General features: G+C 41.9%; 1 protein-coding gene across 1 annotated transcript in view; it reads left to right on the forward strand.

The window, feature by feature from the left end:
* The window catches only part of THSD7B (thrombospondin type 1 domain containing 7B), a 2,208,177-nt gene that overhangs the window by 1,254,843 nt on the left and 933,394 nt on the right, over nt 1–19,940 (forward strand). The window contains exon 11 of the mRNA XM_085647534.1: nt 2,423–2,538. Within this exon, the coding sequence (XP_085503660.1) occupies nt 2,423–2,538 (116 nt within the window). The remainder of the gene's footprint in view (nt 1–2,422; nt 2,539–19,940) is intronic.

Below are 19,940 nucleotides of genomic sequence, written 5' to 3' on the forward strand. Positions count from 1 at the left end.
TCTCAGAAAAATTATTTTGCCAATAGCACTTGAATAAATAAAAAATCTATTTTGCTGTTGCTGGCTGTGTATGAATACATGTGCAGATTGAGAAAAAAGATATTAAGGAGTAAAGTTGCCTTTCCAAAGTGCTAGTTACTTTCTCATTTATGATCTTTATTTGGCAAGTGCTGCCATAAAGGTTTACACAAATACAATTCACAAATAAACTTTAAAAACAATAAAACCAATAAAATCCTGAAAACCATCCTAAAAGCCATCAATGAGCAGTACTTAAGTTTCAGTATAACCTTTAAACATTGCTAGTCATGACATTTCACAAAACAGGCTATAGACAAATAGCTTATACTTTCGGAATCCAATAAGAAATTAGCACCTCATTAAAGAAGGCCATTAAGTTAGAAGGTGGAGCTGGAATATTTCTACTGGGTCACATTACCTCCAACAAGGGTATGTGCAATACAGTTTTCAGGGCCTCACCCTGCCCTGTCTGACTCTCCATCCTCTCAGTAAAAAATGTGACACAGCAAATATGGTCAACGGTGCTGTATTGGATAGGAGGATTCTAGAATCAATCCTCAAGTCCCTAGTCCCCATAAACCAACAGAGAGGTTATATCCACTTCTTCCTGTGCTTATAATAACGTGGAAGAAAGATTAAATATGGTTAATACATACCTTTGTCTGGGGACAGAAAGTGCAGGTCATGTCTGGGTCAGTATCATGCTGCCCCCATTTAGCAGTAAATGTGCGCAATGATAATTTACCAAAGCGAAATTTTATTTAAAAGTTTTTTGCCAATGAGGGTTCAGTTGAGCCCATATGTTCTTCCACAAGGAAGGTATCTTTCAATTTCAGGAAATCCCCTTAAGTGCAACCTTTGACACATTGGTCATAGCTCCTGGATCAGTTCACAGGTGTTCACATCCCAGCTTTGTCAGGTAGGTCTTGATGTGGCCAAACCAGGGGATCCTGAAAACTGCAGGCTGCCTTAGTAGCTCCTCCAATCTCACCCAATACAGAACTGGGTCCACATCAGCCCATAACCATCTCCAATACCGCAAAGGTCTAAGGGCTGCTTTGTGGATGATGGACCTGTGGCCTTGACCAACTGTAGTGTCAGGAGTGGAGTACTAGTTGGGTGATTCACCAAAATCATAAGAATTGGTTCTCATCCACCTCCAATGCAGTGATTTTCCTGTGTCCCAACAATTTCCCCCATATATAGACCCTCCTAGTGCTTGGATGGCCTGATATACTGGTCGAAAACTAGAACCCTTAAAACCCCTCCTGCTTAATGTTCGCGCTTTTACTTGCTCTTGTGAATCTGTGCAGACCAACCAACATTCTCCATCAGGGTGAGACCCAGATACCCAAAGGTGGAAACACTTTCAAGGTGAGCACAGTTCCAAGACGAGTTTGAGCGGGTAGTATTGCTAGGATTAAAGACCATATACTTGGTCTTTTGAAGGTTGATCTCAAGCCCTCTCTGCTCACAGAAGACACCGAAGTGGTCCAAGAGATTTTGGAAACCAATAGGGGATATGGATACCAGTAGGGTGTTGTCTGCGAACAGGAGTCTGAGAACTTCCTACCCGCTAATCTTGGTGCGTCGTGACTGTGCTTTTCGAACTGAGCTACCATATCCTTGATGTATAATAGAAAGAAGGTTGGGGCTAGAACGTATCCCTGGCTTACCCCCTCATAACTGGTGTTGATGTTGTCAGCTGCCCATGTTAGTGTATCTAATCTGCACATATTTCTTCTGATGCAACCTCATGATGACATCAACTAGATATTTCAGGGCACCCTGGTCGATCAGAACGTTCCACCTCCCAGTCCTCTCTTGGAACAAGATCGAAGTCAGTGTGGAGGTCAACAGAAACTATGTAGTTTTTTGTCTGCAATTACTGTAATTTCTATTTTATGTTGCCGTTTTAGGCGATTGTTAAATAGTAGAACATTCACTTGGAAAATTGTATAGCAAGATATCTGAGCTTACATGAAGATGATTTAGCTGTAAGATAGTACTACCTGAAAACAAACTTGATTTCTACCGTAATTATGTGGCTTCATGTGTTGTATGGAGATTATCTTCATGTTATTAAACATTTATCCATTATAGCAGTTTAGTTTATTTGACTGTGACAACAAATTTGTCCTACATAACACAACCAGTTAGTCATGTTTATGATTAATGGTGTCTATTTTAATGTGATGCCCAGTAGTGCAAAATTAGATTAATCAGACTCATTCTCATGATATTGCCCATATGTTTGTAAAAACTCTTTTTGTTTAAATCTTTTAAATGAAACTAACTTGGGCAGTAAAGAAGGTAGGTACATTTTGCCACAATGACATAAGCAATTGTGAAGGTTTTTGTGGAAATGCATTTTGGATTTCATATTTGTCTTTTTCTATAGGTGTCCAGATTCTTTGAAGCCTGAAACTATCCGCCCATGTCTACTTCAATGTAAAATAGACTGCGTTGTTACACTTTTCAGTGACTGGACACCTTGCCCAACTACTTGCCAAAAAGGTAAAATTATTTTTAAGTAAACTGAGACTTTGTCTAATGAAATGCCAGTGAGGTGAAATTACTTCAAAGTAATTTGAATTGAGTCTGTTTTAAGATGTTACTAACGATACATAAAGCTAGAGCCATTTTGCAGTGTATTTGCAGTACAAATAAAATAATCAAAGTGGTGGAGAAAATATGTAAAACTGGACACATTCTACATTTTCACATAGTTTTAAAAGAAAATTATTATTTTTCACTAACTTCCTACTAATGCATTAACTATGTAACAGGAGGTTCATTCTGAATAGAGAATAACAAACTGTGGCAAAACCCATACCTTTGGGTTTTTCCTTTACACATTATGCCTGGGAAAAGACGGCAAACTTTTTCAGGGGACAAGTCTCCGCAATATGGTAAAAGCCTGCAGATAACAATATGGAAACACCTACTACTAAGGTTTTTTCTTATTCCAAATAGGACACCTCTGCATAATACGATAATATTAGAAAAGGGAAGTACAGAACCTTGCACTATTAGTATTTCCATGGGAAAAATTCCAAACCAATAATACCAACAAATATATAATGGTAAACCATGTTTAATCAATCACTATGCATGATAGGGTTTTTCATAATTTGACACAGTAGGTGATACATTGAAAGCTATTTCAGCAGTATAGTTCTAATTTCATTTTAGAATATTAGGGGGCATATTATCAAGAAACGGCGTTAACAGTATCGCCTCTTTAGCGGCAGAAAACTGCCGCTAAAGCGGCGATAATGGGCTTGATAATATGCCCTTGAGAATTCCCATAGAAGCCCATGTTCTGGTGTCAACATGGGCTTCTATGGGAATTCTCTATGGCATATTATCAAGCCCATTATCGCCGCTTTAGCGGCAGTTTTCTGCCGCTAAAGCGGCGATAATTTTAACACCGTGCTTGATAATATGCCCCTTAGTCTTTTACATTTAGAGCCTGATTGTGACTTTTGGCAGAGCACCAAAGGTTGCCACCGCCCGCCTGCCAGTTGAAACAATGAAACTCATGCATTGCACTACACACTCTAAAACAGTAAGGTCTCTAACATTAGAGATATCATCATCTATAAGCCAGTGTAAGTGACCTGGTGTGACTTAAAGTACCTATGACAGCTAGTGTTCAAAATATCATGCAGTCATCTCATTATCCAAGTGTTTTGGTAAGATAAGGTTTATGAATAAGATGTTTTTAAATTAAATTGTAAGAATGTAAAAGGGCCTGTCTGCAAGATTTCATAAATAGATGCAATATGAAACAAACAAGGGTTAAAAGTAAATATTTTGAGAGTGAATTTGTTTGCTTTTACATGTGCCTAATAGAAGTCAGTTGAAATGAAAGACAATGGGATTTATTTAATTTGTGAGTAAAGACAAGTCAATTACCCCAGTAGGCCTAATACATTACCTTTTCCTTTCAGAAACTTTTATTTTGGTCATTGCGACCATAAAAGTATGCAATAAAAACAGTAAATGCAATACAAGAAAATAGACAAAAAAGGTAATCTAATAAAATGACATCCCAATCTGTAATTAGGCACTGACATAGTTCCATATCCGGCGGCTCAATAAAGTGCATGTGCAAGATAAATACCGAGCAAAGAAAAACAATGAGTATGAAATACACAACTGTGCGAATAGTTTCAATGCAGGTCATACCGAGGAGTTAGTTGAAGCAGCAATCAGAATCATAACTTTGAAATGTAAACTGTATACACACATATAAAAAATAAAACTTTTTAAGGTTAAAATAGTTAAAAAATTTAAAATACAGGTTAAAACCCTAGAGAACTACAACGATGTGCTGCTGCAACTAAAGTACCGATTTTACAAAAGTCATGCGCCTACGCCACATTTAAGTCAGAAATCTTGACATGGCAAAGATAATGGGCTTATGGGTGTCAGACTTCAAAACTCTAAATGACTCAGCACAGTGAACAAACCCCAAATTCCTGCACAGTTGGACAAGCCAGTACTTCCTTATTAGTGTATAACCCGGACAAAAGAAAAAGACATGAAGCTCCATCTCTTTCTTCCAATTGCAAGCTGGGCATTCTCTAGGAGAAGAGTGTGTCCATTTGCGGGTGACTACACGGAGCAGCAGAATGCCCATTCTAAACTGAACATACAGTTTTCTCGCCAAAAATGGCTGGATGTCATCTAAAAAAGATTCCTTTCTGTAGTCATCTTTTAGCAATATAAATTGGGCCGTCAGTTGATCTACAGATGAATGTCCCTGTACAGCGGCAACCTTGCTCGAACTGTAAGCTTTTACCACTTCAGAACGTGGGGTTGCAGCACATGCTTCCTCAGGGTTTCTCCACATTGTTGGTTTTCCCATCTTAGTGCATTCATCCTTTATATGTGCAGACCAGGGGATTTTTACTACTCCTGGAGGCTCAATATCTCTTTTAGTTCTCTTCTGTATGCTGCCAGTTCTGGAGTCACCCACATTCCATGTCAAAAAGTTAGGGGTATGAGGCCCAACTCCTCCTCAATCGGTCTAATTCCTAGATCCAACCACAGGGGAACAAGGGGGATACTAGCGGAGAGACCCAGGATCTGCCTCATAAAGATATTTTCCACCTTGCTCACAGGTCCACAGCAGCAACGCCCCCAGAGTTCAGCCACATACATTGCCGCGCCCCTGGCTTGGGCCTTGTACATCTCAACTATGGGCCCAGCAGATTTAGAGGTGGAATTTCTCAATAATTTGGTCATACCCCCAGAGGTCTGGGCTAACCTAAGCTTTGCTTTAGCAATTTGTGGGCCCCATTCCATATTTTCTGTCAGTGTAACCCCTAGATATTCAAACACTGACACCATGTCCAAGGTGGTACCCTCCAGACTAGGGTTGAGGCAGCTTGTCGTGGGGGGATTGGAGACCATAAACTTTGTCTGCTGGGTGTTGATCTCCAACCCCCTTTTGTCACAAAAAGTGGCAAAGCTGCCTTGGATCCTCTGAATGCCCATCGGAGACTTTGACAGTAGCAAAGTATCATCCGCAAATATCAAATCGGGGACTTTGGTACCTGCAAGTTTGGGGGCATCGTTGTCCCTGACCTCTGCAAGGTGGGATAACAAAGAATTGACAAAGAGACAAAACAGATTAGTTGCAAGCACACACCCCTGCCTTACACCCCTGTCAACTGGAAATTGGGGGGTCAGTTCACCTCCTTTTCCACACCTTACTTGGGCAAAATTACCTTCATGCAATCTAATGAGTATTTTCAGAAGGTATGGGGGAAACCCCATATCTCCAAGTACCCCCATAGCTTGGCCCTAGGCACCAAATCAAAAGCCTACGTCAGATCCACGAAGATCAAATTTAGGCTGCCACCCTTCATTCTCACGTTTTCCAAAATATAAGTTGGAGTCTATAGATTTGGTCCACGGTGGAAATGTTCTTCCTGAATCTGGCTCGATAAGGGCTTAGGAAGTCATGATCTCCGATCCACCCCTGCAAACGGTCAAGAACTACCTGTGCAAAGAGTTTTTGCATGACGTCGATCAAACTGATCAGTCTGTAATTTGCAGGGAGTAGTGGAGATCCCTTTTTAAAAACTGGGACTATTTCTGCCCCAGCCCAGGTTTCAGAAATTGGCATGCCCTTCAAAATGGCATTAAATAGAGCCCACAAATAAGGTCCCCAAATTCCTGGTTCTGCTCGGAAGAGATCCCCTGGATTTTGTTCAATCCCGGTGCTTTGCCCATAGGGAGCTTACTTTTAGCACTTAAAACTTCTGAGAGAGTGAATTCGGTAAGTTCATCATGGTTAGCACTGGGAGCAATTGGAAATACATCTCCACAGGAGATGGGGACGTTCTTTGAGATATATAGGGCCTGAAAGTGAGCTTCCCAGGCTTCTGCTGATATTTTAGGTTCAATAGCAGCCTTGCCCTGGCAACTACCAGTGGTAACTATGGACCAGAATTCTCTTTGATCTTTGTTAGCCAGAGCAGTTTGAAGAGCATCCCATCTGTCCATTTCCCAGGCCTCCTTCACTAGCCAAATGGTCTCTTTGTACAGCGTCCTCTTTTCTTTGACTAATGGCTTGTTTTTAACTTTTATGGCCTCCAATGAAGCTCATTTTGCCACACGGCAGCTGTCATTAAACCATGAGCGGATGGCCCTCTTTTTGCCCTTCACATGTGCCTATGGGTAGAATACATCAGCAAGCTTTACGACCAGACCAGCATGTAAGTCTGCAACCTTATCGATAGAAGCGGTGTTATCCAGCGCGACTACCACTTCACCCAGTTCTACTAACACTGGAATGACTGCTGCATACAATGCAGACAGCTTTTCTGGTGACTGCTGGATTGCCCCCCACCTAACTCTCCTCCTGTTGTTAGAGAGGGTTAGGCCACTGTCTACAGCGATACTAGTGGGCACAGGAGTTACCAGATTTGGCAACTCCAATACTAGTGATAAAGCATTGTGATCGCTGTCATGTCGTGGGAGGACAGTGAAGTCACAGACCCTGGACCACAGCCTAGTCTCCACTAGGATGTAATCCAAACGAGAAGCTTGGCCAATTCTGTTGGTTCCCTGGGATGTCCGAGGGTGTGCGACCATTGCAGGCTCGTAAGGAGTGCGCTAGTGTGAACGTCTTGATCTGTATTGCCAGCGTAGACCACGTCTTAATTGGTAGAATTTGGGGTTCAGGAATTAACCACTGTACATCTTCGTCAGTGGGAATTGCATTATCCATATCTGGGAGGGGCTCGGATTGACAGTTAAAATCACCCCCCATTATCAACCAAGTATTTGGGGAGACAACTGGCATGAAAGAATTGAGTTGGTCAAAAGTCGGGGATTCCTTAGTCACACTCACAGGACAAGAGTAGATGTTAACAAGGGCCAGTTCCAACTTGGTAGAAAAGGTAAGTACTACACATAAAATATCACAAGACCCAGAGTCCAGGGATTTGGCAGTGCAGCCCAAGTGTGAACCCACCCAAATACATAAACCCCTGGATGGTCTCCCCCTGCCTCCATAAATCCCTAAAATGGTGAACAAGGCAAACCCCACCCTGAGAGAATCTTCCCATGCCCATGTATCCTGGAATAGGCAGATATCAAACTGGTCGACAAAAAGGCCCCAATCAGGGCAAGCCAGCTTACTTTTTAGACCAGCAACATTCCAGGATAAAATCTGTAAGTTTCTTTCTTGGCTCAGGTTGTGAGCAGGGGCCACCGTGGCACGAGAATTAGATATATGGACATCCCCTACTAAATACAAGGGAGGGCAGGTAGGTGGCCAGTTGTGCTGTTTTTCTACCAAATTTCCAGAACTAGAGGGATCAAAAGTTGCTGGGGATTGCTGGCTGAGAGGTTCTGTCCCTGGCCTTATTATGTCACCATCCACCTGTGGTAATGTTAAACCCATTTCCAGGATATTTTGTCGTACCCCGAAATTTAAGAACCGTCTGGGTTGGGTAAACCTATTCTCCCTAGATTCTACATGGGGCCTTGCAGGTCCCTTTCCTAGTTTCTTTGGATGTCAATCCACTTCCTCAAGACCCTGCAATCTATTTCTTAAAGGGACACTGTATAATAGGGTCCCGGGGTAGGATAGTTAAATTCACGATGGTGCACTGACACTCGGTCTAAAGGCGTACTGGGCCTGTGTAGTATAGGATGGCTGGGCTAAAAATGGTCCAGAGGTAGTGCTTGGATCTCTGTGTGGTACCATAGGTTTAATAACCAACATACGGTCTGAGTATTTTTAAAGTTTATAACCACACAGTCGCCTTGGTTCGTCTTTATGCCTTTTCCCACCCCACCAACTCTGCGAACCATTATGATTTCTCCCGCTCTATCATAAGGGAACTGCCTATTCCTTGTCAGCCAGAACAAACATCTGTTTCTAAGGTCTAGGTAAGACTCTTGCTGGCCCTTCTTTAGTGAGGGTACCCCTGTAAGGATAATCACATAAGGGAAGGAGGCTGGCGGCAAATCTTTGCTAGGCTGTGTTATTACTTCTATACTGACCACTGAGCTTTCTCCCTCCCCATGTCCTTCTCTGCACTCGGTGTTCCCTGGTTGACTAGTAGTGCTTTTACCTTGTCTCCGGAAGGTGGAGGCTGCATTGTCATTCCTAGTTTCACAGTTAGAGTTCCTAAATGTTGTGCTGGTTGTGTGAGTTTGCTCCTGCTGTACACCTAGACCTGGCATGGACAGCCTAGCTAGTTGGTGACTATTAGAAGCATTATAACTAGGCCATCTAAAACCCTCTGTGCTGGTGAGATGTGGACTCTTGTGGGCACCCAATTTGGTGGCAGGAGTTTGACCTAAGGTGTCTTCCTGACAACTAAAGTCAGTCCTCTTCATCATTAATTGAGTTTGCTTAAGGCCCCTGAGTTCTTGTCTGCTGTCCATAAGTCTCTTTAGCTTGTGTATATAATCTGATAAAGGGGCAAACTGCAAGGTTCTATTCCCGATATAGCTTCTTGGCTTGGAGATAGTAGTGGCACTGACACCTGGGATGGTGGGGAGTGGTTAAGGGTAAGAGCATTAGAAGTGGACAATTCTGAAGGGTGAAGACAAAGATCTGGGGTTAATGATAAACGCCTTTCAGTGACTTCAATCTCTGTTGTTACCACCCCTATAGCCCTCTGCAACATTCTATCAATTGATGTCATTGGTAGCAGAGAAGAGGACGTTTTTTTCGGGTGAGGCTGTTTTACAGTACAAGCGCGTCTCCCCATTGTGGGCTTAGGGTAAATCGTAGGATATACCCTCCTAGCTAGCACCTGCGTTACAGATAGTAAAGTCAGAGATTCCCCTTGATCTACAATGCATGGGCTAAATATGGCTAATATTTAGACAAATGGGAGCAGAGTATGCGTGGATGAAGTATAGCACTTAGCAAGGTAGGAGAAAAAATAAAAATAAGGTTAACCCAATCAGAAGAAATATAATCATCTAGGCTTCCCCTGTACACAAAAACCCACTCCAAGTCCTTAGTCCTTACACTACTCCTCACATGAGTCAAAGGGGATCCGCAAGGGAAAGCCAGCTAGTGATGTTACCTACGTCCAGCGTGGTCATCAAGCTCAGGGGAGGCAGGCGAGCAAAGTCTTATCCAAGATAGTCCCGTAACAAAAGGCGGTGCTCCTGTCCCCTGTTAGGACCAGATGATGGTGACAGTGAGCTCCAAGCCCCGAACAGCAGGGGCAGAAACAGCAGGGCAGCAGCAGTGGGTCCCGCGCTGCGGTGGGGGAGGCAGCGCTATAAGCGTGATGGCCACGCCTCCCTCTCACCGGCGGCACCTGGCATGGGGCTGGGGACTCTGGGGCTTGTAGTCCTTGTTTAGTTATAGCAGCACTGTAGATCCGGTGAAGCGCTGTGGCCGGGTGTGTCCGTGGTGCTCCAGTCCCCTCTTAGGACCAGATGATGGTGGCAGTGAGCTCCAAGCCCCGAACAGCAGGGCAGCAACAGTGGGTCCCCACTCTTTTCCCACTTTCCCTTCTCACAACAGCGATTCAGCAGTACTTATGAGTCCAGCTCCGGGCTCACCTCCCACTTCTCACCTTGCAGGCTGCATAGTTAGTTTGGTGGCAGTTCGGGCGGCAGTCTGGTCTGGCTCCCCATCCCCCGGCCACCTCAATCGCACTAAGTTCCAGTTTGGACCTGCGATAGGGCAGCGGACGACGGGGTGGTGAGATAGGAGCGGGGGGGGGGCGCAAATCGCCGGCCGGCCACTCCGCTCCCTGCGGATCACCATTAATATATAATACATTTCCACATTTTACTGAAATAGGATGTCTGCAAAGTTGTGTATTAGTGAAATAATACCCTTAAATGCTTTTGCTAAGATTTGATTTGTTACTTGGAGCAAAACCGTTAATTTATACAAATTCACATTGCATTCTGTCATGAAGTTCTTCAGTGATCCAGACACATAAGTACACCTGCTTAACTGTAGCAGCACTTTGTTTTTTTCATGTATGGCCATGCAATGGCTTCTCCCCATTCAAGCCTTCAAATAATTCTTAGCTTCCCAATGAATCCTTTGCCCTAAGTCTAACAGGAGCCATCCATTTGTACAAAATGGACTACTAATCTCTTGACTAAATGAAACTGTCAACCAATGCAAGGTGCTTCTTGGTAAGGAGCCTATAGATTCACAAATAGAATTTGGCAAACTCTAGCACATCTGATATAAGGACTGCCATCTTGAAGTCCTGCTAAAAACTGACATTACATTTTAATTGTTCTCTTTTGTTATTAAATGACTACATAAGCTAAGATCAACCTATTGTCTAAAGAAACTCATTTAGCACCTACCAGGCCAGGCTTATTTGTCCTCCATCCAAGTCATCCTAACTAGACCCAAGACAAACCGCAATACATATGATAATAAGAGGTTTTCTGAATTGTGCCCTAGATTATGGAATAATCTTCCTTCACTGATAGAACAGAAACTATTCAGAAATTCTACTGATTAATGGATTGCAATTTACTAACTGCTTTTCCTCGTCTTTGCAAGATCTAATCTTTTTCCATCCTTTGACTTGGCCCAAGTTAGTCTGTATTGTGCACAACATGCAAAAATGTATTTAAAATATAACTTTTTAGCTACCCTGGCAGGAGGCGCTTTCCATCCAATGTATATACAAAGGAGGCTATAACAAACCATTTAAGCGTTATAAATAACAACAGATACAGTGGAGATCTTAATGCAGACATTGTTAATGTAGCAGAATAATAACACTGCTGCGGTGAGGAGGTAACACACTCTTCTCAGTAAAAAACACAACAATAAAGGGGAGTGGTCTGACAAGTGTCAATAAAAAGTGAAAGAGACTTTATCCTCTAGTTAAAGGTTGATTTAACTCCTAAAGATATGTAATAGTTGAATGTAGATATACATTATCATCATTAAGATAAAATGTAGTGCACAAAATGAGTATTCAATTGACCCTGTTTGTAGTACTCCTGTGAAGAAACAAGATGATAATGAATAGTCTGTTGGGAAGGTTCCAGGCCAAGGCTAGTTTAACCACTTAGCATTGATAATAACATACTAAAGCGAATACATCTTTTGGTAAGTCATTGATCATCTCACTAGCTCTACAGAGATAAAAACAACTCACAACTAGCAGCCTCCTTTACATTTTGGGCCTACTGTGTGCTCATTCATTCGTTGTGTCTATTAATTGTGGGCTATTTAAACATTAATATGCTAATTGAAGAAGAATTGAAGATAATAATTCGCAGAAATGTTTGGTTTTATAGCTGGTCAAAATACTCCATGCAGTTAGTGTGCTGTAAATCACTAATGTGTTAGTGGGGTATGTAATGGAACAGGGATGGGCTGTGACACCTGTAATCCAGTACAGGCCTGATTACAAGTTGTAGCGATAAATAAAGATACCACTGGGTTAATTATTTATAGAGGGTGATAAATGACACCTATTACAAGTTCATGGGGAATAACATGCAGATTTTGGTGCTCAAAATCTGAATGATATGATAAATAGAATATGTTTTCCGCGGTTAAATTTTGGCAGTTTTTCTCTGATAAAACAATTCTAATTTTGATGGTAACAACGGACAACATTATTGGCTGTATTGCATAATAACAGAGAGCAAATTTATCCCATTGAATGTGTGATTATCTACTTCATAAACAAAAGAATACCAGGATAGTAGCTCACCTCTGGGTGTATCCAGTACCATGTTGTGGCTAATGAACAAACATGGAACATAAAACAGGTCTATCATTCACAATATTGCAGTCAGTACATATATAGAAATTTGTTCATATGAGTCTAAGGTTGTTTCCTGGAGTTTCCTTCAGTAATAAGAAATGGTATTACCACAAATGGTAAAAATATTATCTTTGTGAAAGGAGGTCTGCATCCAGTATCCAATGATCATTTAATTCCCTTTCTTTCTGATCATTCCTTTCCATAGTAAGACTTTACAGTTGCCCAAACTTTGTATATCCCAGGACATTTGCTAAATTATTATTTGAATTGCACTCTAATAACTATGCAAAAGTAAGATGGGGCTCTAGTGTAGAGTCCACAACGTCTATTTACAGTTACAAAGAGAGTATGCAAAGGGCGCATACTGCCTCTAACCATATTTTCTCTTACTGTGATGAGATGATCAAACAACTCTTGGATTGATCTCATGGCCCTTCTATTCTGGCTGGGGAGAAGATATACACATTGCTATTTGCAGATAACAGCTTGCTGATATTGAAGACCACAAAGGGGCTTAAAAACGTTTGTGAGCAAATGTTCTTACTTTTGCCAGAAACTGATCTTTTTATACATGAAGCAAAAGAAAAATTAATGTGCTTTAACCTTCTTAGGTTCTTTGAACACATCATCTAATTGGAGGGTAAGAGACTCAAAGGTTTAATGATTTTTACTGTTTGGGGATCCAATTGGCTGCAAATGCCTATCTTTTTATGTGCGTAGATACCACCGTTATAAAGATACTACTAGCAAAATACTTTTGGGAATAACAATTATAAACATGCACAAAAATGTAAGTTTACCTTTGTGGATCAGGCCTGTGGTCTAATTTGTTCTGTTGTGACCTCTTGGGGAAGGGAGAGGTGTGCAACAAATATATCAGGACATTTTTAGAAGTTCTTGCAGGAGTATGTGTGAGAGATGTGGAAATGGTTTTCAATATGGAGCTTAAGGACACACTTTCGGTGTTGTGGGTATCTTTTGGAGCAGTTCATAGTGACTCTTGTTTGTAATTTCTGTCCGTGGCAAATATATACCTTGGTCTCTGGTGTTCTGTCACAAGCATCTATAAAAGAAGGTTAACCAGGATTTCATTTTCAAAGTGATTATGATGCTGTGTAAGGTTGGGTGTGACACTGGTTTTACATAATTAGATGCCACATGAGTCTGTCACATATAGATGGTGTAGTAACGGCTGTAGTGAAGAATCATACATTAGATGATGAGCCATGTAGCTGGGCAGGGCAATCAAAGATTCATAATAATACCTCACAAATAATTGACATGTTGATGGTGTGTTGGATGTACCAGTTTCTTTAGACTTTCTCCTTGACCTTTTGGGTTCCTATTGATGTGTGAATTCAGTTTAGTGCACCTACCACATTTGGGACATGTCAAAGGCATACACTTTGAGTATAATATCATTGATCATCTGTTGGTCATTGGTGATGTTCAAGTTGTTTCAAGAGAGTTTTATTCACTGAATTTATTTTTGTTGCAAAAAGTAGGAGCTGCCAGTTGCCAGTGTGTTGGAAATATCATGCCACATCACATGAATGACGCAAAAATGTACTGGTATGGCACTGTGTATATTAATGTTGGTTTAAGATTATTAAAGACTGATATTGTTTCCGATCTGTCTGGCTCCATATCCAGAGAGTACATTGCATTAATCTTGTGCTCTACCACTAATAATGAAATATCATTCGCACTCAACCTCCTGCTACGGGTAAAATTTGCAATTTTTGCGCTTCTGCTGCCTGCCAATTGATACTGTAAGTTATATTGGGCCAACAATAAGATCTTTTCTTTTGTTGCCTGCATGAATCCATTCTTGTGCTCTGGGACTGAAGCTGTATTCATGAAGGCTGAGTCAGTGATTTGCACACATTGAAAAGTGGTATTGTTTATAAGGACTTATTTTATTTAATTCCAGTCTGTGCCAGTTAATCACCCTTTACGACTGCATTGCCTAAATCAACAAGAATATCTCTTTGCATTAACTCCACTCAAGCCGCTGTATCATGAGCTCTTTTTTATTCCGCGGAGAAACAGAATCTGTGGCTTACACTTTGCTTTTTTTCTAAATTGCACATACACTACCTCAATGAGTTAACATATAATCAATCAATCCAGGAGTTAACGTTTTAACTACAGCTCTGATTCACAGAGACATGAAACAGTGGTTCTGAGCGCTGCCTGGAGCTCAGTAAATTAGTGCCATGGAGAGAGCTCCATTTGGAAAAGCATAGATTGCTGGTGGCCCTTGAAAGGCAGTGCCCGAAACAGTGCTACAACTGTCCGAGCTGGGTGCTTCAAGGAGGAGCTGCAGTCATGGCACACCTCTCTGTAGACTGAGTCCAGTTTTATGGGCCACCTTCACATTGGCGGGCCACCTTCACATTGGTTTTCTTTTCACATGTCTACAGACACATTCAGCTGCTACTACGAATGTAATCATCCGTGTTGAGGGTCTCTGAAATATCTTTATGGCTTAATTATTAAAACCATTGCCTCCAGCTCACGATTGTAGGCCCCCTGACTGTCTATACTCTAGAGTGAGACTCAAAGCACGGCCAGGGGGCCTCACGCGGCCCTCTTGACCTTTACATGTGCGCCCCCCCCCCCCCCGGTGAGCAGCAGCACAAGCTTTTGTTTAGTTGCTGAGCACTAATATTCAGAAAGAAATGTTAAAAAAACCTGCAAATAAATTCTTGCCTGTCTTAACATTATTTTTAGACCACCTTACACAATCCCTGACCCAGCCATACCCCCTACCGCCACCCCGCTGGCATCAGTGTTGCCTTCAATCACACCGCAGACCATACTTTTTGACCACTGGGCAACTGTTTGATAGTATCCATGAGTCTAAACTTCTCCATGGAGGCGCGCCCTTGACTCCTCTAACCATTGCCCTGATAAAGATAAGAGTTTGGTTCAAGTGCAACCTTTAAGGAGCAATGAGCAATATTGAGTTAAAGTGCAGGTGCACAGTTAAAGTGCACAGTACTGTATAAAAGACAAGGTGCAGGCACTCGATGTATAAATGAAAAGAAGGTTTCAGGAGGGATTAAAATGCAACGCGATTTGTTGGAATGAACATGCAAGTGCAAGGTTGAATTGCAGAGTGCTTCATAAAAGTTAAAATAAAAATGCTCTTGTAAAATAAATGCAGGATTCTGGGCAACATGTGCGGCAAGTAAATTTGTGACTTTTACGTCGGCCCACCTGACCAAATCGTCCCTCTGCTCTAAATAAGTAATTATCCCTGTAGGCTTTATTTGTTCTGCTCAATAAGCTAATTTTAACATGGCCTTTTTCATTTTCCAATGATTGCAAGTGTGCACACATTAGCAATGAGATGCTCACATCAAAATTAGATAGGAGGCCATCTCTGTCTCTTGTCACTGGACTGTTTCACCCTTGATCGACTCCAGAAAAATCACAAAACCACAACTGAACTTTATTTCCTTTCCTCAAGGCTTCCAAGATGATTAATGTTATGTGATACCACCAACCAGTCCTGGCTTTCATCAGACCAAAGCATATTGCATTCTGGGGTTTATACTTTTGCTTTTACCATTGCCCTCAAAGGTTTAAGAAATCCCAATATGCTAAGCGATACTGAAAAAAAGAAATTGACTGAAGTTGTCACATGACAAACAAACTACTTGGCTGCAATGTTATCACAATTTGACCTAGTGATGCAGTCTGTGTCAAAAACACACTTGTTTCAAAAACAAAAGTATACCTGCAGAATTTTTTGTTGATTCGCTCTTTCATTCACATTCACGCAATTAGTGATGTTGCCAATCATTTTGACTTTCCTGCTCTCACCCCTTTTGTCTCTCACCTTCCTTCTCTCTACGCCCTCATGTCAGTTATCTCTAGCTCTCGCTCGACCACCTAGGTCCATTGCATTGATTTTTGTCACCCTGAATGAAGGTGCATTTTTCTACACCACTTCTGTACCAGTGGCATCATATTTGTTGCTTGAACTGATAATATAAATTCCCATGTATTTGACCTGTCAGCCTTTTGGCCGTCGTCCCACAAACATTTTGCCTTCCTGTTTGCTGAAATTAGATTTTGTTGGCTTTAGGACTTATTACAGTTTGCTAATGCAAACCAGTGCTAAAGTGCTTGTGCTCAATCTGTAAAGCATAGCAAAATTGGCCTGCATTTTCACTAATGTGAGCACTAACACTCCCCTAGGATAACAATGGATAACCTTATTACGTTTAATACATTTTGAACTTGCCCTGTCTGTAGAGTCATCCATAGACTTTTGCCCTACACCCACCTGTGTTCTGAACCAGTTGTGGTTGGTATTTAGGCCTCTGCACAATTTACCCCTGCTAGCCAACATGACATGATTGCCATATACTCTATTTATTTTACTTGTACATCCCTAGTAAGTTGGTTTTACTGGTGTTCAGGGACTGTTAAATTAAATGGGAAAGACTGTGAATACACATAAGGTTTGAGTATGGAGTTGGTAGTTGTAACTGGAAGTAGCATACCTCAGTATCTGCTATCCCCAGAAGAGAGTAGACATTTCTGTATGGTAGTGAGAGGAAACTGGAGCCCTCGTGGCCTACTGTGTAGTACTGGCCACATGGTATGGTTTGATGAGATCATTTGAGCCAAGCTTTTGTGTTTACAACCAGCAAGGGGTGTCAAAAGTACTGTTCTGGTACCTTCAACTGTCAGGACTGGCACTGGTGGTCCGAATTCCTTCTTGTTAAAACTTCTTTCTTGAACTAGATTCCCAGACAAGAGTTGCTTGTTACACCTTCAGTTCTTCAGTGGCAGAACGTTATATGTGTTCATTTGAATGGGTCATCTTGGAAGTCTTTCAGATACTGAAAGACAGCCCAACTTTCATGGATGTCAAAAGGCGTGTCTGCCACCATTGTACTAGGATTATCAATGTCTGGAACGCACTTCTGGATGCTGAACAGGACCTCATAGGGAGTTTGGCTGCCCACATGTCTTCTAGGCAGAATATTTGAAGCTCTCTGGACTACATACAGATGATGGCTCTAACTACGACCTGAGCCTAATACACTAGCTGTTTAAGACTGCTCTAAGTCACAGTTGTATATCTCCACTGTAGAATTTCCCTCAGGATGATAGCGGGAGGAATAATGCACAGCCACACCCAGGGTGCCCATGGTACCCTGGTAAGCCCTAGAAGCAAATGATGGTCCCTAGCATGAGTGGAACGCAACTACTGCATATGTAACGAAGAAGAATTACACATCCCTAATAACAGTTCGAGTGTCAGCCGTTCTCTGTGGCCACACTCATAGGAATATAGAACATGAATCTACTGCTAATAGGGTGTATTTAAAGGAGCTCTCAGAGTTTAGTGGTCTACCGTGGGCGAGATACACACAAACCAAAGGATTGTTTGAAATTAGGAGAGTTGTCTGCGGTAGTCGTCCTGCAGTAGAAGCTTTTATGTGTTGACAAACATCACAGCTAAGGGCATATTGATTGGTCTGTTTGTAGAAACCTGTCCACCAATATCATTGCTGTAGTAGTGAAACTGTGGCCGACACACCTGCATGGGGAGAAGCTATTCCCTCGTGTAAATCTATGATCAATTCTAGTCTGTGGTCTGAATTTGAAATCAGTTGATCTAACCCACTCTGGGTATATGAAAAAAGGTATGTTTTGCATACTCAGTAGTTACAAGTATTTTGCTGGATATTTTTTAAGTAATGGAGTGCCACAGCATGAAACTGTACCAGCTACCACGAAGTCTCCATCCACTCTTGTATGGGAACAAGTAATTGCAGCTATGACAGCAGCCTGAACTACTGCCTTTGTGGCTTCATCAGCCAGTGGAATCCCAACTACCTGTATTCCAGCACGTTGGTGACTCAATGTATGAATTACATGAGGCTGTGGCAAACATTCTTTAAGACGTGCCACCCTTCCCCAAAGCAACTTGTGCTTGATAGTATTTCTTTTAGAGTCTCTGAATCCATTCTGGCACCTGGAGTTTGCCTGAAGTGTGTCCTACCCTCTAAGTAGTGCTCACCGAGTCCTGGACCCTTGAAAGGGGTACTAAAAGTGCCCAAACAGCAAAAAACTACATTTGGAGCTTAGACATTTCTCAGCCAAAATGTACTCAGAGAACTGACAGGAGATCATGACCTACCTGATTGCTTATGTACCTAAGATGGATTGCCAGTCGGCCTGACTTTGCAGTAGCTCCAGCTACGTTTTTCTCCACAGCAATAAATCATGTTGGGTGGCTCATCTTCAGAAGTGTATTGAGCCTCGTGTAGCCCTCATCACCTACACCCTGCACCTTTGTTCCGCTGGAGATTTTTAACTTCCCAAAAAGTGACACGGTCTGAACATCGAAATCTTCACATCAACTTTGCCCCTCAACTTGTAGACAACAACACCTCCTCCTCAGACACTGCCAGCTACCTTTGGCCACTGAACCTTACCTTCTCATACATTTTTCTTCCAATTTTGTCTAAGTCTGTAGGTAAGCCAAGATTGGGCCCAATGCACTTAATGTATTGTGAACCACGCTCCATCATGGTCGGCTAAAACCTCCAACATTTCTTCAGTCTTACATGACTAGATGCCTGCGCAGTCCCCTCTTACCGGTACTTTTCACATGCCTCTTTCTCTCTCCCCACACATCTTAGCTTCCCTTACACTTAGCCTTCCCTCGTTCTACTTCCCCTCTTTCTATCCTTCTGTTTCTCACACATACTTTTGCTGTCACTTTTTGCTGTCACACTCATACAGGTGCACTCAAACCAAAGGCAGCTATATTTTTTATGCTCTTTGTTACCCATGCAAATTCTGAACTAACATTTTTTTAAATTTACTTTGGTGAAAATTAACCTATTTTCCTCATTAAGGCAACATGACCTTACAGGCCCAGGTGGTGATGTATGAAGGCAAATCCTATGCAGGGCTGTAGACTTAAATCAATGTGAAAAAGAAGCAAAAAAAATGTTGTGGTCTTTTAAAATTGCTGATTTTTGTGTTGATTGTTTTGAGCCCCATAATTGAGGAGCAGCTGTAACCTATTAGGTCAGTGTGTTTTTATGAGATTCCCTAACTAACTGAGCTACACATTTGCTAATCTTTAAAAAAAAATCTGAATTCATGTGTGGTGGGCATCCTCTGATTGACACCTAAAAGTTGCACCTCTAGCATCAATAGACACATTCTGCATCCACGCAGGATCATTTTAGGGCCACTGTATGGAGAGAAGAACAGCGCCGTATCTCGTAAGATGTGGTACCGTTTTTTCTCCCTGTGCTGGCACACGTGCGGAAGCCAAGCACCAATGGAGACACCCTTGTGCCACTGTGCAAGGATATTTGCATGCTCCCAGAAACAGATGTTTGAGGCTTTTCCAGTTAGTATGTGTGATGTACAATGCAGCACACTTGAAAAGTAGATAAAACGAGCAAAAATTAGAACATTTCTCGTTGTTGCACCTGTCAAGGAGGCATATCATTTTGGAGCAAATCCCTGTCTCCAAATTGATGTAGATAGGGATATGCGTCACAACCCACGGGTGGTTACATGGAAACACCTGTGCACCCCTCATGGAACACCCCCTTGATACAAAGAAATATAAGGCGGCACATTGCAAATCTTTGCATTACTTTGTGATAC

This window comes from Triturus cristatus, chromosome 3_2 (assembly GCF_964204655.1).
Source record: "Triturus cristatus chromosome 3_2, aTriCri1.1, whole genome shotgun sequence".
In the NCBI taxonomy this organism is placed as follows: domain Eukaryota; kingdom Metazoa; phylum Chordata; class Amphibia; order Caudata; family Salamandridae; genus Triturus; species Triturus cristatus.